Source organism: Dendrobates tinctorius, unplaced genomic scaffold (genome assembly GCF_039654945.1).
Source record: "Dendrobates tinctorius isolate UK_male_01 unplaced genomic scaffold, ASM3965494v1 ptg000009l, whole genome shotgun sequence".
Taxonomy (NCBI): Eukaryota; Metazoa; Chordata; class Amphibia; order Anura; family Dendrobatidae; genus Dendrobates; species Dendrobates tinctorius.
Genome location: NW_027361677.1, coordinates 18,056,832 through 18,080,489, shown reverse-complemented (window position 1 = coordinate 18,080,489; position 23,658 = coordinate 18,056,832). Strand labels below are relative to the sequence as shown.

Below are 23,658 nucleotides of genomic sequence, written 5' to 3'. Positions count from 1 at the left end.
TGGCAATACACATTAGGACACTTCATTCACACATCCTTTTTTTTTGGTATATGGAAAAGAAAAACGTACCAAGTTTTATCAAAGTGCTGGACTCAATTTTCATCCATTTTTAGTTAGGGTGTCCATTTTTCTAATATGCAACGAGAAAAAAAAAAACAAAAACATTTCCAAGCTGCGCCTATCCATTAGACCAGCGGTGGGCAATTAATTTACCCACAGGCCACATGAGAGACCACTACTGTTGTGGAGGTTGAACCAATAGGCCCAAATTAATTCTTCTCAATATTAATAACCTATTAATTATAATATGCCCATTAATTATAATATGCCCCTATACACAGCATTAGCCCTCACATAGCCTCCCTACATACAGTATGAGCACCACATAGCCTCCCTACATACAGAATGAGCCCCCACATAGCCTCCCTATATACAGCACGAGTCCCCACATAGCTTCCAATATACAGCATGAGCCCCCACATAGCCTCTCTATATACAGCATGAGCCCCCACATAGCCTCCTTATATACAGTATGAGCTCCCACATAGCCTCCCTATATACAGCACGAGTCCCCACATAGCCTCCTTATATACAGTATGAGCACCACATAGCCTCCCTACATACAGAATGAGCCCCCACATAGCCTCCCTATATACAGCACGAGTCCCCACATAGCTTCCAATATACAGCATGAGCCCCCACATAGCCTCTCTATATACAGCATGAGCCCCCACATAGCCTCCCTACATACAGAATGAGCCCCCACATAGCCTCCCTATATACAGCACGAGTCCCCACATAGCCTCCAATATACAACATGAGACCCCCACATAGCCTCCTTATATACAGTATGAGCTCCCACATAGCTTCCAATATACAGCATGAGCCCCCACATAGCCTCTCTATATACAGCATGAGCCCCCACATAGCCTCCTTATATACAGTATGAGCTCCCACATAGCTTCCAATATACAGCATGAGCCCCCACATAGCCTCTCTATATACAGCATGAGCCCCCACATAGCCTCCTTATATACAGTATGAGCTCCCACATAGCCTCCTTATATACAGTATGAGCTCCCACATAGCCTCCTTATATACAGTATGAGCCCCCACATAGCCTCCCTATATACAGCACGAGTCCCCACATAGCCTCCAATATACAACATGAGACCCCCACATAGCCTCCTTATATACAGTATGAGCTCCCACATAGCCTCTCTATATACAGCATGAGCCCCCACATAGCCTCCTTATATACAGTATGAGCTCCCACATAGCCTCCTTATATACAGTATGAGCTCCCACATAGCTTCCTTATATACAGTATGAGCTCCCACATAGCTTCCAATATACAGCATGAGCCCCCACATAGCCTCTCTATATACAGCATGAGCCCCCACATAGCCTCCTTATATACAGTATGAGCTCCCACATAGCCTCCTTATATACAGTATGAACTCCCACATAGCTTCCAATATACAGCATGAGACCCCCACATAGCCTCCAATATACAGCATGAGACCCCCACATAGCCTCCAATATACAGCATGAGACCCCCACATAGCCTCTCTATATACAGCATGAGCCCCCACGTAGCCTCCTATACGCAGTATGAGCCCACATAGCCTCCAACCTACAGAATGAGCCCCCACATAGCCTCCCTATATACAGCACGAGTCCCCACATAGCCTCCAATATACAGCAGGAGACCCCCACATAGCCTCCTTATATACAGTATGAGCTCCCACATAGCTTCCAATATACAGCATGAGCCCCCACATAGCCTCTCTATATACAGCATGAGCCCCCACATAGCCTCCAATATACAGCATGAGACCCCCACATAGCCTCCAATATACAGCATGAGACCCCCACATAGCCTCTCTATATACAGCATGAGCCCCCACGTAGCCTCCTATACGCAGTATGAGCCCACATAGCCTCCAACCTACAGAATGAGCCCCCACATAGCCTCCCTATATACAGCACGAGTCCCCACATAGCCTCCAATATACAGCATGAGACCCCCACATAGCCTCCTTATATACAGTATGAGCTCCAACATAGCTTCCAATATACAGCATGAGCCCCCACATAGCCTCTCTATATACAGCATGAGCCCCCACATAGCCTCCTTATATACAGTATGAGCTCCCACATAGCCTCCTTATATACAGTATGAGCTCCCACATAGCCTCCTTATATAAAGTATGAGCTCCCACATAGCTTCCAATATACAGCATGAGACCCCCACATAGCCTCCAATATACAGCATGAGACCCCCACATAGCCTCCAATATACAGCATGAGACCCCCACATAGCCTCTCTATATACAGCATGAGCCCCCACGTAGCCTCCTATACGCAGTATGAGCCCACATAGCCTCCAATATACAGGATCAGTCCCCATTTTTGGGAAGAGAATCGGCCTGCAAAAAAAAAGACAAGCAGGAAAAACATAGAACACAAATCTGAAAAATGTCCATCTAAATGGGGCCGATGAGTGTATTTTGTGTACATATGTCATCTGTGTTAAAATTGGATTTCACATGGACAAATATTTTTCGACACGGCTGTTCTGAAGAGAGGTTTTTTTTTCACGAAGTAGGAGCTGCTTATTTTCCTGCACAGTTATTCAAAAAATTGCTCTCAATTCCCAATTAAAACACGTTGCCACTCAGATTTTTTTTTTTGCGTTTGGAGCAGAAAAAAAACACTTCAAAAAGTTTTGAGAAAAAAAAAACAACTATGGATGACGCTATATATAAAAACAAGAAAAGTTTTGATGGAGGCAAGTGGATCAAAACATCAAAAAATTTCACCCTGAACCAACGTGGAACATTTAGGGTATGTGCAGACGCTGTGGATTTGGCCCTGCGGATCTGCAGCAGTTTTCCATGTGGTGTACAGTGCCATGTTATCCTATGGAAAACAGAAATCACTGCACATGATGCTGAAAATTCCACGTGGAAACGCAGCGGTTTATTTTCCGCAGCATGTCAATTCTTTGTGTGGATTCCGCAGCGTTTTTTACACCTATTCCATTCTAGGAATCCTCAGGTGTAAAAATGCAGGCGAAATCTGCAGTAAATCAGCAGCTAAAACGCAGGTCATTTTACCTGCAGATTCCGCGCAGAAAAATCCGCACAGGAATCCGCAACGTGTGCACACACCCTTACCAGTTCCCCCTGTACAGTGATAACGATTGTGCTCCATTCAGTCCCTCATACACAAGACCTCTGCGGATTTGAGGTGCCCGTAGATGCCTCATTACGGATGCGCACAACATAGATCGACAAGGCCGCAATGTGCATGGTGCAAAACAAATCATGGGCAGCAATAATTAACACATTATTTAGGATACCGTTGGAAAATGCTCATTTTGGGGTTAAAAAAGAGTAATGCAGCTTGGGACTATGGAAGCTACATCACCCATCATCATCCATAACTGCAGCAGCCTGCACTGGGCATCAGGTGTAGGTGGAAGTGCACAGAATTGGCAGGATGATGGGGGGGATGATGATGATCAAGGGGAATGATGATTATGAGGGGAGAGGGGGATGATGATGAGGGTGATTATGGGGGGGGATGATTATGAGGGGGAATGAGGATGATGATGAGGGGGGGAATGAGGATGATATCAGATGAAGGATGATGAGGGGGGAATGAGGATGATGATGATGAGGGGGGATGAGGATGATGATATCAGATGAGGGGGAATGAGGGTGATGGATGATGGGGGGAATGAGGATGATGATGAGGGGGGGAATGAGGATGATGATGAGGGGGGGGAATGAGGATGATGATGAGGGGGGGGAATGAGGATGATGATGAGGGGGGTGAATGAGGATGATGATGAGGGGGGTGAATGAGGATGATGATGAGGGGGGTGAATGAGGATGATGATGAGGGGGGTGAATGAGGATGATGATGAGGGGGGTGAATGAGGATGATGATGAGGGGGGTGAATGAGGATGATGATGAGGGGGGTGAATGAGGATGATGATGAGGGGGGGAATGAGGATGATGATGATGGGGGGAATGAGGATGATGATGATGGGGGGGGATGAGGATGATGATGATGGGGGGGAATGAGGATGATGATGATGGGGGGGAATGAGGATGATGATGATGGGGGGGAATGAGGATGATGATGATGGGGGGGATGAGGATGATGATGATGGGGGGGAATGAGGATGATGATGATGGGGGGAATGAGGATGATGATGATGGGGGAATGAGGATGATGATGATGGGGGGAATGAGGATGATGATGATGGGGGGAATGAGGATGATGATGATGGGGGGGAATGAGGATTATGATGATGGGGGGAAATGAGGATGATGATGAGGGGGGAAATGAGGATGATGATGATGAGGGGGGAATGAGGATGATGATGATGAGGGGGGAATGAGGATGATGATGAGGGGGGGGAATGAGGATGATGATGAGGGGGGAATGAGGATGATGATGATGAGGGGGGAATGAGGATGATGATGATGAGGGGGGAATGAGGATGATGATGATGAGGGGGGAATGAGGATGATGATGATGAGGGGGGAATGAGGATGATGATGATGAGGGGGGAATGAGGATGATGATGATGAGGGGGGAATGAGGATGATGATGATGAGGGGGGAATGAGGATGATGATGATGAGGGGGGAATGAGGATGATGATGATGAGGGGGGAATGAGGATGATGATGAGGGGGGGGAATGAGGATGATGATGAGGGGGGAATGAGGATGATGATGATGAGGGGGGAATGAGGATGATGATGATGAGGGGGGAATGAGGATGATGATGATGAGGGGGGAATGAGGATGATGATGATGAGGGGGGAATGAGGATGATGATGATGAGGGGGAATGAGGATGATGATGAGGGGGGAATGAGGATGATGATGATGAGGGGGGAATGAGGATGATGATGATGAGGGGGGAATGAGGATGATGATGATGAGGGGGGAATGAGGATGATGATGAGGGGGGGGAATGAGGATGATGATGAGGGGGGAATGAGGATGATGATGATGAGGGGGGAATGAGGATGATGATGATGAGGGGGGAATGAGGATGATGATGATGAGGGGGGAATGAGGATGATGATGATGAGGGGGGAATGAGGATGATGATGATGAGGGGGGAATGAGGATGATGATGATGAGGGGGGGAATGAGGATGATGATGATGAGGGGGGAATGATGATGATGATGATGAGGGGGGAATGAGGATGATGATGATGAGGGGGGAATGAGGATGATGATGAGGGGGGGGAATGAGGATGATGATGAGGGGGGGGAATGAGGATGATGATGAGGGTCCTGCACTCACCCATTCAGCCAGCAGCAGCTGTCCTTTCCTTGATGTCAGGAACTCCCTGCCCGGGATGAGGGCGCTCAGGGCAGATCTCGGGGCCGGGGGCTGCTCTGCACACTCTGAGTCATCCATGCTGTGTGCGGGGCAGGAGTTTTGTCTTTTTGGGAAGGGGAAAGGGGGGAGCGGAAGCTGTGACAATGCGGAAATGTGCAAAAAAAAAAAAAAAAAAAAAAGTGCAGCATGTGTGAAAGTGAGCAGCCTTAACCCCCGCACTGCCGGAGCCACATCCTGTGCGCAGACCACAGGCTGCAAAGCACATCCCCCCCAGCCAAGCCTGGCACTGCCCACCCATCTGGAAACACACAGGGTCCTTACAGCTGCTATGATCTCTGAATGGTCCTGACTGTGCCATCCAGGAGCCTGGGAAAGCTGGGTCACCCCCTGCTCCAATACTACTCCTATCAGTTCAGGACAGGAGAATCTGGCCCCCTTTGCTTGTGATCAGTCACTGGGAGTTTCTATGGCAATAAATAAATATTTTGGGTTTGGTGACGCTTTATTTTGCCATCGATCCTGGGATCATTTTTTCCCCCAAACACAAACGCTTGAAGAATTGACGAGATGATTATTTTTCCATGGGGGGGGGGAATAATTTCAAGTCCGGGTTCAGATGAGCAGAAGAAAAACTGTGCAATTGTCACCTGGATCTATACACTGACCGATAAATTGGACGAAATCAAATGCAGCTTATGTGTCCAGAAAAATCGGATGATGATCCGTGTAAGGCTGGAGTCACACTTAACGTATAAAAGTATGGACCGTATTGTACGGTCGTAATACGCAGAAATGTTCCCTGAGCAGTGCTCCGGATGTCATCCGTTTTCAGGGTGTGGCCGCGTATTTTGCACATGTAAGCATCCGTATGGCATACGGGAGATTTTCTTGCAGGCTTGCGAAATGGACATATAATGGAGCCCAATGACAGGTTAACACCCAAACGAAAGAATAGATATAGACACATAGAATACACTGCGCATGCCCGAGAATAGTTACCGGCGGGTGCCTGCGCTGTGCCATGTAACGGCGACAGCAAGGCAGGAGGCGGCGCAGGGCGGGCGTGATTGACGGCAGGGAGGCGGCTGCTACAGGGGGACACACTATACCTATGGGACACATTACAGGTATGGGGACATGTTTTATAGAAGTCAATATTTCTGTGTTCCTGGGGATAAGAAACAGAAGAGCCACCTTCACAGAAAAACGCCCTGGGGGGGTGACAGGTTCCCTTCAGGCTGTGTGCCCACGCTGCTTTTTTTTTTTAAGCGTTTGTGCCGGATCAGACGCTTTAGAAACGCTTAAAATAAGCTTCCCATTCATTTTAGTGCATTTTTGCGCCAATTAATGCGTTTTTTTCCGCATAGCAAAAACGCTTATCGGCTAAAAACGCAGCACGTTCATTATTTTCCGCTTCAGTCTGTGTTTTTAGCTGTTTCCAATGAGTCCAGGAGACGTGCGGAAAAAACGCATCAAAAACGCACGGCTTTTATGCAAAAAACGCGTTTTCTGGGAAGAAGTCTGGTTTTCTAGCAATTTTAAAGCGCTAAAGTGGACACATAGCCTTAATGTCACCTTCCAATAGCAAGGTGACATTAATATTAACCCATTAGCCACCACTACAGGGCAATGGGAATAGAGAGGCTAAGTGCCAGAAAAGCAGGGCTGTGGAGTCGGTAAGCAAAACCTGTGACTCCGACTCCTCAATTTCCCTTACAACGACTCCGACTCCACGACTCCGACTCCCACATATATTGCTTATATATAAGTGAAAAATGTATTGTAGTACAATGTGAACATCAGACATTTAATCATTTCTATGATCCAATAATCAAGATATTTAGATAGAATATAATATCTATTTATCTATTTGGAATCTATTGACAGATTTGCAGTGCAGTGTTTCTTTATTCAACCATTAAAGGTCACACAATAAAGGACGGGCAGATAACATGAGGCATGTGGGGAAAAATGACGGACGACAGCCTGGACCTGTTGAAGCGTCTGTGTACGCAAAACGGCTGTCGTCCGTCTTTTTCCCTGCATGCCTCATGTTATCTGCCCGTCCTTTATTGTGTGACCTTTAATGGTTGAATAAAGAAACACTGCACTGCAAATCTGGGTGCGTGCCGCATCTTTTTCCTTCTTTTACAAATATATATATATTATACAGTATATATACTGTATGTGTGTGTATACACATACACTCACTCACTATGACTTATCTCGGGTAAGATAAAGCCTAGATCCTCAGGCTACAGTCACACTATGGGCGTAGCCAGGATCAAACCTGGGGGGGGGGGGGGCAGAACCTCATACTGTTCTGCAGAATTTCATACTGCACACCTCAGCTGCTGCAGAACCTCATACTGCACACCCCTACACTTGAAATAAAAAGCCTGCACCTTAACATGTGAATGTAGTCTATTTATTCCAACTATCAGTTGATGTTGATGTGTTACTGAAGACGAGCAATGCCTGTCCTGGGCGTCCTTTTGGGCAGCTATGAGGTGTACCTGACTGGTGCTAAAAAAAAGGAGTGTTAGTCTGTGTGCTACCCGGCTTTCATTCTTTTTGGTACAGATATGATATGGATAGACAGATATGGATAAATGGATATATACAGTAGATAGAGCAGATTTCTAATCTGCTTTTGCTATTGAAAACATCATCTATGAGCTCAAAAACCTTTCCGGTGATGCGGTTTTTTAAAAAGCTGATCTGCTTTTGCAACTGAAAAACGTATCCTCAAAAAACGCAGGAAAAACGCTGTGTGTGAATGTAGCCTTAGATCAGGAATAGAACAGTCATTTATAGGACATTTCATAACTTTCACAAATTCCTATGAAAAAATATTCAGCACATTCTGCATTGAACTACTGTACCCAATTTATTATATATTTTAGGAGTCTGAGTCGGTCCATTTTATACTGACTCCAACTCCGACTCCACCAAAATGAGCACCGACTCTGACTCCACGACTCCACAGCCCTGCAGAAAAGGCACATCTTATAGATGCACCTTTTCTGGGGGCAGATTTTTGTAGCTGGGGGGGGGCAAAAACAATGGTCCCTCTCTCGGCTATCTGCCCTCACTCACCTGCTTTCCCTCTCTGGTTGCGCATTTACCACGGGAGCCCATGCATTTTTTTTTCAACGAATTAACCAATTTAACACCTACATGTCCCAAATTTTACACACAAACCCTAATCTAATTACTAGTCAAAGACATAAAAAAATACATGAAATGAAATGGTTTACTGTATGTAACCCATGTATCATTATGTCGGGTTTTGTATTGATTTTACAGAAGCCGGCAAATGATATTGCGGCTACTCTGCTATGTAGAACTCTAAGAAATATAAATACTGTGTGTGTGTGTGTGTGTATACACACACACACACACACACACACACACTTGTGCCCAAAAGTATTGACACCCCTGCAATTCTGTCAGATAATACTCAGTTTCTTCCTGAAAATGATTGCAAACACAAATTCTTTGGTATTATTATCTTCATTTAATTTGTCTTAAATGAAAAAACACAAAAGAGAATGAAGCAAAACATTGATCATTTCACACAAAACTCCAAAAATGGGCCAGACAAAAGTATTGGCACCCTCAGCCTAATACTTGGTTGCACAACCTTTAGCCAAAATAACTGCGACCACCCGCTTCCGGTAACCATCAATGAGTTTCTTACAATGCTCTGCTGGAATTTTAGACCATTCTTCTTTGGCAAACTGCTCCAGGTCCCTGATATTTGAAGGGTGCCTTCTCCAAACTGCCATTTTTAGATCTCTCCACAGGTGTTCTATGGGATTCAGGTCTGGACTCATTGCTGGCCACCTTAGAAGTCTCCAGTGCTTTCCCTCAAACCATTTCCTAGTGCTTTTTGAAGTGTGTTTTGGGTCATTGTCGTGCTGGAAGACCCATGACCTCTGAGGGAGACCCAGCTTTCTCACACTGGGCCCTACATTATGCTGCAAAATTTGTTGGTAGTCTTCAGACTTCATATTGCCATGCACACGGTCATGCAGTCCAGTGCCAGAGGCAGCAAAGCAACCTCAAAACATCAGGGAACCTCCGCCATGTTTGACTGTAGGGACCGTGTTCTTTTCTTTGAATGCCTCTTTTTTTTCTCCTGTAAACTCTATGTTGATGCCTTTGCCCAAAAAGCTCTACTTTTGTCTCATCTGACCAGAGAACATTCTTCCAAAACATTTTAGGCTTTTTCAGGTAAGTTTTGGCAAACTCCAGCCTGGCTTTTTTAGGTCTCGGGGTAAGAAGTGGGGTCTTCCTGGGTCTCCTACCATACAGTCCCTTTTCATTCAGACGCTGGCGGATAGTACGGGTTGACACTGTTGTACCCTCGGACTGCAGGGCAGCTTGAACTTGTTTGGATGTTAGTCGAGGTTCTTTATCCAACATCCGCACAATCTTGTGTTGAAATCTCTTGTCAATTTTTCTTTTCCGTTCACATCTAGGGAGGTTAGCCACAGTGCCATGGGCTTTAAACTTCTTGATGACACTGCTCACGGTAGACACAGGAACATTCAGGTCTTTGGAGATGGACTTGTAGCCTTGAGATTGCTCATGCTTCCTCACAATTTGGTTTCTCAAGTCCTCAGACAGTTCTTTGGTCTTCTTTCTTTTCTCCATGCTCAATGTGGTACACACAAGGACACAGGACAGAGGTTGAGTCAACTTTTATCCATTGTGATTTAGTTATTGCCAACACCTGTTAGGTGCCCCAGGTAAGTTACAGGTGCTGTTAATTACACAAATTAGAGAAGCATCACATGATTTTTCGAACAGTGCCAATACTTTTGTCCACCCTCTTTTTTATGTCTGGTGTGGAATTATATCCAATTTGGCTTTAGGACAATTATTTTTGTGTTTTTTCATTTAAGACAAATTAAGTGAAGATAATAATAACAAAGAATTTGTGTTTGCAATCATTTTCAGGAATAAACTGAGTATTATCTGACAAAATTGCAGGGGTGTCAAAACTTTTGGCCACAACTGTATATGTATTCTATGTGTATATATCTATTCTTTTGTTTCTTTAATAAACCCGTCAGTGTGATTTTACTGTATCGTAAAATGAATTGCCGGCTCTTGGTAAAGGACACCGATGCGTATTTCTCGCAAGTCACACGTCTGGTCTGTGTGTAATCCGTATTTTTCTGGCCCCCATAGACTTGCATTGGCGAGTTCGATCCGATAATCGGTGACAATCGTAGCATGCTGCAATTTTCTCAGCCTGATTAAAACGGACGAGAAAAAAAAAAAAAAAAAAAATCGGATGATGGGAGCTGCCCCATAGATTAACATTGGGCTGAGTGCAATGCGATGTTTTATCGCATTGCACTTGTCCGTTTTTCTCTCTAGAGTGACTCCGGCCTAACATTCCAGTTCTTTTACGCACCCACATCTGAAAAATGAAAAAAAAATAAATACTGCGGGTGGTGATTTCTTTTGCACGGAAACATCTGAACCACATCGGCCCGATTTTGGATTCAGATGTGAACGGAGCCCAACGAGCATATGGATCTGGGGTGCCATAACGGAACCTGATGGATCTGGCGGGCACGGCTGCTGTCCATCAATCCAGCAGACACTTGCAGGCTAGTGGAAACCATCAGCAAGCCCTAACCAGCATGCTGACAGTATCATAGAATCATAGAATCGTAGAGTTGGAAGGGACCTCCTGGGCCATCTGGTCCAACCCCCTGCTCAAAGCAGGATTCGCTAAATCATCCCAGTCAGATGTCTGTCCAGCCTCTGTTTGAAGACTTCCATTGAAGGAGAACTCACCACTTCTCGTGGCAGCCTGTTCCACTCATTGATCACTCTAACTGTCAAAAAGTTTTTTCATATATCTAATCTGTGTCTCCTCCCATTCAGTTTCATCCCATTGCTTCTAGTCTTTCCTTGTGCAAATGAGAATAAAGTTGATCCTTCTACATTGATGTGTTAATATCTGTAGATCATATTTTCTATCATTGCAAAAGACTTCTGGTTCCTTTATGTTTTCGTGGCCTCAGCATTTTGCAGCCGCACTTCATAACTCTGACATTAAGAAAAGAGGAACAGACAGAGCGAGCGAGGAAGAGCCCGAAACATTAATATCCTTTGGGTCAGATCAGTGGGGTTGGTAGAGTGGGGAGTTTTCTAGCAGGAGCTTTCAGGAGACGGGTTTTGGGGGAAGCTGTATAATTACAGGATCGGTCACAGGGGCAGAATTTGAAGTTACACATCCAGGAGCAATGCTGCCACTGTATGGTTCCTAAAGTGTTAATCAGAGGTCCCTGCTTTATGGGATACTTTATGCTCATGAGCGTCCACCATCTGGCAGCACACTAGGCCTTACTGCTGAAGACAAAAAAAAAACACAAAAATTGAGCTTGGTTTGAGTTGGTACACATGCAGCATATAAATGCATGTTCACATGGCCATAAAGCATGCAAAACCTACAAAAGACAAAATGAAAAAAAAACCCGCTATAATTAAATAAGTAAAAAGCAAAAGTGCATTTAAAATCACACAGAGTTCTTAGTTATACTGTATTTGATCAAACATAGCATAAAAGCCGTCCCACCATCGACAAGGTGACTCTGTGGTCGGGGCGGGACGGCTTTTATGCTGTTTGATCAAATACAGTATAACTAAGAACTCTGTAAGATTTACATGCACTTTTGCTTTTTACTTATTTAATTATAGCAGGGTTTTTTTCATTTTGTCTTACTGCTGAAGACTGCAGAGATGACGAGAACCAGCCCCAGTCCTGATCCTGAAGAGGATGAATGTGCACAGGCCCTTATAATAAGAACCATTATATGAGTGCAGCCCCAGGATTACTATTCTTTTGGTTATTGAGACATCTAGTGGCGGAACTATGAATTACAATCTGTGAAGAAGGGGCTCCTGGATCTGGCTGTCAGACCATTCTCTATCCTTGCTATGTAAAGATGTATGCATACATGTGTGTGCTTCCATAGAAGTGGATGGAGGAGGGGGGGGCACATATTACACCACTGCTCCCACAGAAGTGGACGGAGCAGGGTCAGACATTACACTGCTCCCATAGAGGTGGACGGAGCGGGGGTCACACATTACACTGCTCCCATAGAGGTGGACGGAGCAGGGTCACACATTACACTACTCCCATAGAGGTGGACGGAGCAGGGTCACACATTACACTACTCCCATAGAGGTGGACGGAGCGGGGTCACACATTACACTCCTCCCATAGAGGTGGATGGAGCGGGGTCACACATTACACTCCTCCCATAGAGGTGGATGGAGCGGGGTCACACATTACACTGCTCCCATAGAGGTGGATGGAACGGGGTCACACATTACACTGCTCCCATAGAGGTGGATGGAGCGGGGTCACACATTACACTGCTCCCATAGAGGTGGATGGAGCGGGGTCACACATTACTGCTCTCATAGAGGTGGACTGAGCGGGGTCACACATTACTGCTCTCATAGAGGTGGACGGGGCGGGGTCACACATTACACTCCTCCCATAGAGGTGGACGAAGCGGGGTCACACATTACACTCCTCCCATAGAGGTGGACGGAGCGGGGTCACACATTACACTCCTCCCATAGAGGTGGACGGAGCGGGGGTCACACATTACACTGCTCCCATAGAGGTGGACGGAGCGGGGTCACACATTACACTGCTCCCATAGAGGTGGATGGAGCGGGATCACACATTACACTGCTCCCATAGAGGTGGATGGAGCGGGATCACACATTACACTGCTCCCATAGAGGTGGATGGAGCGGGGGTCACACATTACACTGCTCCCATAGAGGTGGATGGAGCGGGGGTCACACATTACACTGCTCCCATAGAGGTGGATGGAGCGGGGGTCACACATTACACTGCTCCCATAGAGGTGGATGGAGCGGGGTCACACATTACACTGCTCCCATAGAGGTGGATGGAGAGGGGGGGTCACACATTACACTGCTCCCATAGAGGTGGACGGAGAGGGGGGGTCACACATTACACTGCTCCCATAGAGGTGGATGGAGAGGGGGGGTCACACATTACACTGCTCCCATAGAGGTGGATGGAGAGGGGGGGTCACACATTACACTGCTCCCATAGAGGTGGATGGAGAGGGGGGTCACACAGTACACTGCTCCCATAGAGGTGGATGGAGAGGGGGGGTCACACATTACACTGCTCCCATAGAGGTGGATGGAGAGGGGGGGTCACACATTACACTGCTCCCATAGAGGTGGATGGAGAGGGGGGGTCACACATTACACTGCTCCCATAGAGGTGGATGGAGAGGGGGGGTCACACATTACACTGCTCCCATAGAGGTGGATGGAGAGGGGGGTCACACATTACACTGCTCCCATAGAGGTGGATGGAGAGGGGGGGGTCACACATTACACTGCTCCCATAGAGGTGGATGGAGAGGGGGGGTCACACATTACACTGCTCCCATAGAGGTGGATGGAGAGGGGGGTCACACATTACACTGCTCCCATAGAGGTGGATGGAGAGGGGGGGTCACACATTACACTGCTCCCATAGAGGTGGATGGAGAGGGGGGTCACACATTACACTGCTCCCATAGAGGTGGATGGAGAGGGGGGGTCACACATTACACTGCTCCCATAGAGGTGGATGGAGAGGGGGGTCACACATTACACTGCTCCCATAGAGGTGGATGGAGAGGGGGAGGGTCACACATTACACTGCTCCCATAGAGGTGGATGGAGAGGGGGGGTCACACATTACACTGCTCCCATAGAGGTGGATGGAGAGGGGGGTCACACATTACACTGCTCCCATAGAGGTGGATGGAGAGGGGGGGTCACACACTACACTGCTCCCATAGAGGTGGATGGAGAGGGGGGGTCACACACTACACTGCTCCCATAGAGGTGGATGGAGAGGGGGGGTCACACACTACACTGCTCCCATAGAGGTGGATGGAGAGGGGGAGGGTCACACATTACACTGCTCCCATAGAGGTGGATGGAGAGGGGGGGTCACACATTACACTGCTCCCATAGAGGTGGATGGAGAGGGGGGTCACACATTACACTGCTCCCATAGAGGTGGATGGAGAGGGGGGGTCACACATTACACTGCTCCCATAGAGGTGGATGGAGAGGGGGGGGGTCACACATTACACTGCTCCCATAGAGGTGGATGGAGAGGGGGGGGGTCACACATTTCTGCCCCCTGTGTCCTCACACATGGCGTCCTCCCTGCTCCCTCACCAGTACCGGCAGTGACTCTGGGCCGGGCTGTCACGTCTCCTCCCCGCCGGCTGTGAGGAGGAGGTCTATGGAGGAGCCGGATGTGTGCAGCCATGTGTAGGCCTCGTTACCGGGCATGTCACTCTCTGGAGCGGCGCGGGCGGGCTGCAAGCTGCTGACCCGGATACGTCGTCCGCCAGTCGGGGGCTGCTCAGTCATGAGCCGGTTACTGCACAGCGACGGGCAAGGTAAATCCCGGCTACACATACGGGCTGTGTTCGGACTACAACTCCAAGCACGTCCTGCCCTCTGAGGAGAACGAGAGGCAATGGCGTCTGGTAAAGCCGGGGTGATCACCCATAACAATGCTATCATTTCACAAAAAACGTTTGTTAAATGAGAACTGGAATCTGATTGGGTGCTAGAGACAGCGCGGTAGTTGCCTATCGCAACCAATCAGCTTCCAGGTCAGGTTTACCAAAAGCCTTTTTGAAAATAAAAGCAGAACTCTCATTGGTTGCCATTGGCTTTTCTGCAGTTAGCCATAGCAGCCAATCACATTCCAGCTCTTATTTACTGAAAGCCTTTTTTTGAAAATGAAAGCATTAATATAGTTGCTATGGGCTTTGCTGCAGTTGGCCATAGCAACCAATCAGAATCTAGCACTCATTTTTCTAAGGCTTCTGGGAAAATGAAAGCAGAATTCTGATTTGTTGCTTTGGGATATATCTATATATATCTATATATATCTATATTTTGTGTGTGTATAGATGTATGTTCACATTGGTATCTAGTTTGTTGAATATATACTAGACGTTATTTACATTTGGGCCCTATGGATGGTGTATGGCACTCTGCCACACATCTATCACTGTACAATATGCAGATTTTGGGTGACAACCTCAGTGGATGATGTTATGGTAGACATATTGGTTGTCACCCAACTTCCCCTTTAAAAGGATGTAACAAAAGAAAACAAAGTCTGAATAAGCATATAGAAAATGACTACTTAAAGGGGTTGTCTATTTACTCCTCAAGTTGGCGTCGTGTTGTTAACCCGCCAGGACGCGTTGACGATCGGCAGGTCTCGTGCTCATATAAAAGGGGCACTCCGGTATCATAAATCGGACAATTGGTTATACTGCGGTGCCTCTTCTATATATGTATGTACCGCATCCCCCACAGCGAGGGTTAATCTCTCCTTGTGGTCAGGAGCCCAACATCCTGCCCCAGGAGCCCAACCTGGTCGCTGTAGATTAGATTAACCTTTTAATAACGATGATTTCATTGTACTGCATACTTATAATGTCGCATTTTCCCCCATATTTTTTTTTTTTTAACTGGCGAAATAGATCTAAGGTAAAGAAAAAAAAAAATCCGTATTATTTACCCTTTCAGCAACATTTTATTTTATCCCGTTCCTTTCCGAAAGCCTCAACTTCTTTATCAGCCGTACGATCGCTTGTTTGTTTGTTTTTTTCTGTACTTTTGAATGACGTGGCGGAAAGATGCGGGCTCAAGGCCAGAACCCGCCTCAAAGTCAGGGAGACTAGCTTGGACATATCTATACATCCAAAGTCGAAAAGGGGTTAAATGCACGTCTATTGGGCTAAAAATGATTTTCACTGTGCTTCATTAAAAATGTTGCAATGTTTGCGTTGTGTAGCCTCTGTGTATATTACTGGCTGCAGAATGAGTTAACTGAGGCTCCATCAGTGAGCTCAGTCTCATTTGTTAAGAGTTTTTGGATCTTTTATCTGTCTTTTTCTGAGTTCTTCTCAGCTGATTTATGATTACATCAAAGTTGATAAATAAAAATAATAAATAATACAAATAAAAATAATAGTCTCTTAATATTTTTTCCCTTCTCTCTAGCTAATGGTTTGAAAAACAAAGGTAAAAGCACCGTAAGTGTCGTTCATTATAACATTATACGTATATATGCCGCACTGCGTTTGCAGAATTTAAAGAAAAGTCTCCTTTCAATCCTTCCTTTTTAGATCTGTGTGGAGGGAAACATAGCGAGTGGAAAAACCAGCTGTCTCGAATATTTCTCCAATACTGCCAACCTCGAGGTAATCACCATATATATTCGTGTACTATAGGACTGGTTTATTAACCCCTTCACCCACCCTGATGTCAAGGTATGTCTTCATAAGGTAGTGTGGCACATCCACCACCTGTCTCCCGACAGCAGCGATCAGAGCGAACTCTGATCACAGTTGATCAAGCGTTTAGACGCTGCTGTCAATCACTGTCAGCAGCATGTAAAGGGTTGACTTGCCATTTGCACACATGCAGCTGCCCATTTCCCACCTCCTTTCCCCGAAACTCAGGGTGCCGATAGGTTACAGAATCCGTGTCCTCCTCCCCAGAGCCCACAGAAGGATGTAGATGAAGAAGACTTCTTCTGTGCCCTTGAGAATCGCAGTCATTCTGCTTAGCAATTGTCCTTTAATATATTGATGTATTTTTAAGGTTATGATGGAGCCTGTTGCAAAATGGAGAAATGTCCAAGGCCACAATCCACTGGTGAGTTATCGTACAATCTCATATTCCTATACATGTGCCGGTTATGTTACCGCCACCGTGTACGCTGTGCCTGTTATATTACTGCTGCCGTGTTCCCTGTGCCAGTTATATTACCGCCATCGAATACCCTGTGCCGGTTGTAATACCGCCGCTGTATACCCTGTGCCGGTTATATCGCCATCAAATACCCTGTGTCGGTTGTAATACCACCGCTGTATAACCTGTGCCGATTGTATTACCGCCACCGTATACCCTGTGTCAGTTGCATTACCGCCGCTGTATAACTTGTGCCGATTGTATTACCGCCACTGTATACCCTGTGCCGGTTGTAATACCGCCGCTGTATAACCTGTGCCGATTGTATTACCGCCACCGTATACCCTGTGCCGGTTGTAATACCGCCGCTGTATACCCTGTGGCGATTGTATTACCGCCACCGTATACCCTGTGCCGGTTGTAATACCGCCGCTGTATAACCTGTGCCGATTGTATTACCGCCACCGTATACCCTGTGTCGGTTGCATTACCGCTGCTGTATAACCTGTGCCGATTGTATTACCGCCACCGTATACCCTGTGTCGGTTGCATTACCGCCGCTGTATACCCTGTGCCAATTGTATTACCGCCACTGTATACCCTGTGCCGGTTGTAATACCGCCGCTGTATAACCTGTGCTGATTGTATTACCGCCACCATATACCCTGTGCCGGTTGTAATACCGCCGCTATATAACCTGTGCCGATTGTATTACCGCCGCTGTATAACCTGTGCCGGTTGTAATACCGCCGCTGTATAACCTGTGCCGATTGTATTACCGCCACCATATACCCTGTGCCGGTTGTAATACCACCGCTGTATACCCTGTGCCGATTGTATCACCGCCACCGTATACCCTGTGCCGGTTGTAATACCGCCGCTGTATAACCTGTGCCGATTGTATTACCGCCACCGTATACCCTGTGCCGGTTGTAATACCGCCGCTGTATACCCTGTGACGATTGTATTACCGCCACCGTATACCCTGTGCCGGTTGTAATACCGCCGCTGTATACCCTGTGCCGATTGTATTACCGCCACCGTATACCCTGTGTCGGTTGTAATACCGCCGCTGTATAACCTGTGCCGATTGTATTACCGCCACCGTATACCCTGTGCCGGTTGTAATACCGCCGCTGTATACCCTGTGCCGATTGTATTACCGCCACCGTATACCCTGTGCCGGTTGTAATACCGCCGCTGTATAACCTGTGCCGATTGTATTACTGCCACCGTATACCCTGTGTCGGTTGCATTACCACCGCTCTATACCCTGTGCCGGTTGCATTACCGCCGTCATATACCTTGTGCCGGTTGCATTATAGCCGTCGTATACCCTGTGCCGATTGTATTACTGCCACCGTATACCCTGTGCCGGTTGCATTACCGCCGTCATATACCTTGTGCCGGTTGCATTACAGCCGTCGTATACACTGTGCCAGTTGTATTACCGCTGTCATATACCTTGTGCCGGCTATATTACCGCTGTGTTCTTATTAGTTCATATTCTTTATACTTTCTTCAGGGTCTCATGTACACGGATCCAACGAGATGGGGGTTAACGCTGCAGACCTATGTGCAGCTCACAATGCTGGATGTCCACACCAAGCCATCGGTGAGGCCGCCTGCATCCTAGGACTGAAGATATCCCCTCAGTAGCCAGAAGCACAATAAAATAGGTTGTTACACTACAGGGGGTCTTTATGCCACAAGGGGGTCTCACCAAGGGGACATTCACCGATCATCTCAGTGGATACCCGAGTGGCCGGACCCCCAGCAATGTGATACGCATTGCCCTTCCTGTGGTTGTGATTGATTATAGGAAACCCCCTTTAATTTTGTGGTATCGATTTTATATATACCGTGTATATATATATATATATATATATATATATATATATATATATATTATCACTCATTTCTAACAGCACCGCTGTCTTGCTTCATTTTTGGGGTCTGTCGGACCATCCCTAATACTGCAGTATTGCACTCCCTACGGCAAACGTGGTTATTTTAGATTTTCCCCAGGCCACGTTATGGGGTCACTCCTGTTGTAAGGTCCAGTTTTAACCCTTGGAAGTCTGCAACTTACTTAGTAATGGGGAACTCCACCTGTGCGCCATCACCCCGACTCATACTTGTGTCATCCTTTGCAGCTCGCTCCGGTGAAAATGATGGAGAGGTCCATCCATAGCGCAAAGTACATATTTGTGGAAAACCTTTATAAAAGGTAGGCTCAAGAAGAAGACAAAAAGCCCCTTCTTAAAGGGGTAGCATGCCTTTAGCATATTATATGGAAAAGTTAAAACAAACTGCTTTGACAAAGTAGGCACTTTTTAAAATACACGCTTCTATTTTTCTTCTTATCTTTACATCTAGTCAATAGTTTTATATTACAACTTTTTAAAAGCTACTAAACTGGTGTAAAAAGTTTTACAACAGTTATGTAACTTTTTAAAAAGTAGAAGGGGGGCACAACTATCTTGGTCCTGCTCGGCCCTTATTGACATTTACGTTATTAGATACATGGTAAGGTTTTAATACTGGAGGTTAGGACCTTCCCGAATAGGGTCACCTTGACGTGGTGGGATGGCTTTTACCTCTGATATTTTTTTTTATTTATTAATTTACTGTAGAGTATTTGCTCATTTTGTTTTTATCTTAGATTTTTTATTTTTTGTATAAAAGTGTTTAATCCCCGATTTATCAGACCTTTTTTTTTTTTTTTTCCCAAATTTCTGGCATAAATGCATTAATGAATTGGGTCCTTAGTTGTTATGCCTCCGTTACGCCTCCGTCCACCTCTGTTTTGCAGTGGGAAGATGCCTGAAGTGGATTATGTGGTGTTAACCGAGTGGTTTAATTGGATCACAAAGAATATTGACCTCTCTGTTGATCTGATAGGTAAGTAAAGCCTCACGGCGGCCAATTTGGTACATATTGTCCCAAAAAAAGAAAAATATAAACTTAGAGAATCAAATAAGAATAGAAATACAGTTTTTTTTCCCTAATGGTTTTTTTTTTCATATTCTTCCAAGAGGATAATTCGGAATATCTCATAATCCAGCACCTATTCAGGTGGATTTTAGGAAAATTTGGCATAATAATACTGTCATGTGCACTTTTTTTCACAGTTTATCTGCGCACATCCCCTGAAACGTGCTACCAGAGACTAAAGATGAGGTGCAGAGAGGAAGAGCGGGTTATCCCACTGGTGAGACCCTCTAAGAGCCTTGTCATAATTGCATGCACATTGCTTAAAGGGGCTGTACAGTAATCATCTATCCAGCGGATAAGCGACAACTTATTCAATGGTGGGGGTCCGACTGCTAGGACTCGCACTTATCAGCAGAACGTGGCACTATTATGCCTGACCGCTTCTCCATGTGGCTCCTGGACGTAGCCCAGCACTTGGCATCTCCATAGAGAATGAACTGAGCAGCAGTCGGGCATGTGCGCTGCCGACCGGTGCAGGCCCCAGGGGTCGGACCTCATGCAATCAATAAGTTACCACCTATCTTGTTTTGTTTAAGGTCTGTTTAACCCCTTAATAGCCACAAGCATGGCTTTTTACAGCAGCTTGCAAGTTTTGTGTGGGTGTTTTGTGCCACCTCTGCATTGACTGCTGAGCTTCTGATCCAATGTCCAGGATAGGGGGAAGGCTCTGATTCTGGTCTTTTAACCCCTTGATCATCACTGTAGGGCAGGCGCAGACAAGATGGGGTTCTGCAGAGCAGATTTAGAGGTTGCGCATGCGCAGGCAAGATGGGGCTCTGCAGAGCGGATTTAGAGGTTGAGCATGCGCAGACAAGATGGGGCTCTGCAGAGCGGATTCAGAGGTCGGGCATGTGCGGACAAGATGGGTCCCTGCAGAGCGGATAGCCCTGATCTATCACGGTGGAGGGGTCCCAGCAGTCTTCTGACTTCCTGCAATCTGTAGGCTATCCCCTATCCTGTGACCAGGAGATGACTTTTTCTCTAAGGGCTAATTCAGACAACCACATTTTAGTGGCTGTTGTACGGCGGTAATTCCCGGTAGCATCACATTACGGTCGTCTGAATTGGCCTTTTAAAATGATCAGTCATGTGCAGCTTACAGCAGTCTCATACCATTGACATCCCTGCAGAATATCGCGCACATCCGTCCTGTGCGGCTCTTGCCATTGCTGCGGCATTAGCCCAGTACAGTCTCGTCTACAGCACAAGTAGCCGGCGCAGTGCCATGAATGAAAGGGGTCAGTGTTTGGTTTGAGAGCAGTAATGGAGCAGGTAGCGGAGATCAGAGGGGACAATAATGCTGTACAATAATGGCAGGAGCTCATGGGGATCGGGGGACAAGTCGGCCGGGGATCGAGAGAGTAGTCGGATGGGGATCGGGGGAGAAGTCGGCCGGGGATCGAGAGAGTAGTCGGCCGGGGATCGAGAGAGTAGTCGGATGGGGATCGGGGGAGAAGTCGGCCGGGGATCGAGAGAGTAGTCGGATGGGGATCAGGGGAGAAGTCGGCCTGGTTTCGGGGGAGAAGTCGGCCGGGGATCGAGAGAGTAGTCGGATGGGGATCGGGGGAGAAGTCGGCCGGGGATCGAGAGAGTAGTCGGATGGGGATCGGGGGAGAAGTCGGCCGGGGATCGAGAGAGTAGTCGGATGGGGATCGGGGGAGAAGTCGGCCGGGGATCGAGAGAGTAGTCGGATGGGGATCGGGGGAGAAGTCGGCCGGGGATCGAGAGAGTAGTCGGATGGGGATCGGGGGAGAAGTCGGCCGGGGATCGAGAGAGTAGTCGGATGGGGATCAGGGGAGAAGTCGGCCTGGTTTCGGGGGAGAAGTCGGCCGGGGATCGAGAGAGTAGTCGGATGGGGATCAGGGGAGAAGTCGGCCTGGTTTCGGGGGAGAAGTCGGCCGGGGATCGAGAGAGTAGTCGGATGGGGATCAGGGGAGAAGTCGGCCGGGGATTAGGTCGTGCTGCTCCGCGGGGGCCTTTGTGCTCATGTATTAGATGCTTCTTATTAAACAAGGATGTGAGTACAAGTCCCAGCCCCGGACGTGCCTTTCTCTTGCAGGAGTACCTGAGCGCCATCCACCGCCTCTATGAAGAGTGGCTGATTGATCGGAGCTCGTTTCCAGTGCCGGCGCCGGTACTCGTAAGTATTTCTACTTATTACACCCCGACTGAAGCTTCCAGTAAAAGAAAAGCAAGCAGAGATATTGCACCCCCTCCCTCCTGAGGGATCGAACCTTTAAAAAGTTGGGACATCTAAACTAATTGTATAATGAAGTTCTGGAGTTTATGTTGCATTTTGATTCCTTCATATTTGTAAAAGCTCCGATTTTCAGTGAATGTGAAAAATCAGGCTCACGTTCAGATGTCTGAAAGTCTGCATGGTCCTAATACTTCTCACAGCTGAGGGTTTGGTACAATTATATTCAGTTGAAAATGCATTAAAAATGAAATGCATGAAAGTTCAGAGCCAAATCCAGGTATTTCAGGTCATTTCCATATAGTGCAACAGCCATAGAAGATATATATTTTTAAATATTGTTTTTTTTAATAATTCTTATGGCAACTTTTAAACCTTATCCATGTAACAGGTCCTAATACTAGTCTCATGCTTCCGGCTCTATATGAATACATTTTCAGCAGGCTAATTATCATCACAGACAGGATTATAGTGACTGATAACTCAGGCATCCACCATTTACAATAGATGATGTCACAGCTCACCTCCTCCTCCTGTACAGACTGATAACACCTCTATTTACAGTAGATAACACAGGATCCACCATTAACAATAGACGATGTCACAGCTCACCTCCTCCTCCTGTACAATGACTGATAACACCTCTATATACAGTAGATAACACAGGATCCACCATTAAATATATAGGTGATATCATAGCTCACCTCATCCTCCTCCTGTACCCAGATTTGCATTCTCAGTACTTGTGTCATTCTCCCTTTTCTGATTTTTAGGTGATCGATGCAGATAAGAACATGGAGGAGATGATCCAGCACTATGAAGAGAATCGCGGGAAGATCCTCGCCGCTTGACGGAAGAACGTCCTCTCTCTCGTGCACACTCTGTCCATATGTCTCTCGCGGACACATTATGGAGGCAGCTATTTTTCTGACCTTTTAGGCTGCCTATCCCTGAGCCAATCACAGCTGCCAGCCTGGTGCATCAGTACAGCCGCTGCCTGTCACCATGACGGGTGACCTAACTCGATCCCCAGATCGGACCATTTTTGGGGGACCAGCTACTTTCGGAGGTGCTATTGCGGACCAAGGGGTCGCTCTTTTTGCTTCAGCATCTTCTGAGCGTATAGAGAATATAGTGATATGTCATTTTGGTAAAACGTATTTTATTTATCTGGCTATTTATTCCTTGTTTTAGTCCGGCCATTATTTTTTTCATTTCTGTATATGTTGCACAATGTTGCTGTATTTAAAAAAAAAAAAAAATAATGTGTTCTAAA

The 23,658-nt window shown here is 46.6% G+C and overlaps 2 protein-coding genes across 4 annotated transcripts in view; one reads left to right on the top strand and one right to left on the bottom strand.

Annotated features, from left to right (window-relative positions):
• The window catches only part of LOC141096426 (CKLF-like MARVEL transmembrane domain-containing protein 3), a 24,478-nt gene extending 9,738 nt beyond the window's left edge, over positions 1–14,740 (bottom strand). The window contains exon 1 of one of the 2 annotated variants that reach the window (XM_073583010.1): positions 14,616–14,740. In XM_073583010.1, coding sequence (XP_073439111.1) covers positions 14,616–14,735 — 120 coding nt within the window. In that variant the 5' untranslated portion in view covers positions 14,736–14,740. Of the gene's footprint in view, positions 1–5,338; positions 5,506–14,615 lie in introns of those variants that run through there. The other variant, XM_073583020.1, reaches the window with a different exon arrangement.
• TK2 (thymidine kinase 2) lies at positions 14,729–23,658 on the top strand. 2 transcript variants are annotated; one of them, XM_073582964.1, is made up of 10 exons: positions 14,729–14,868; positions 16,496–16,527; positions 16,621–16,695; positions 17,099–17,152; positions 18,714–18,803; positions 19,345–19,418; positions 20,004–20,092; positions 20,323–20,402; positions 22,245–22,325; positions 23,156–23,658. In XM_073582964.1, the coding sequence occupies exons 1-10, from the start codon at positions 14,757–14,759 to the stop codon at positions 23,231–23,233; spliced, it is 765 nt and encodes a 254-aa protein (XP_073439065.1). In that variant the 5' UTR covers positions 14,729–14,756; the 3' UTR covers positions 23,234–23,658. The 2 variants fall into 2 exon arrangements, with proteins under 2 accessions (XP_073439065.1, XP_073439073.1); XM_073582972.1 differs by lacking the exon at positions 14,729–14,868 and adding an exon at positions 14,875–14,958.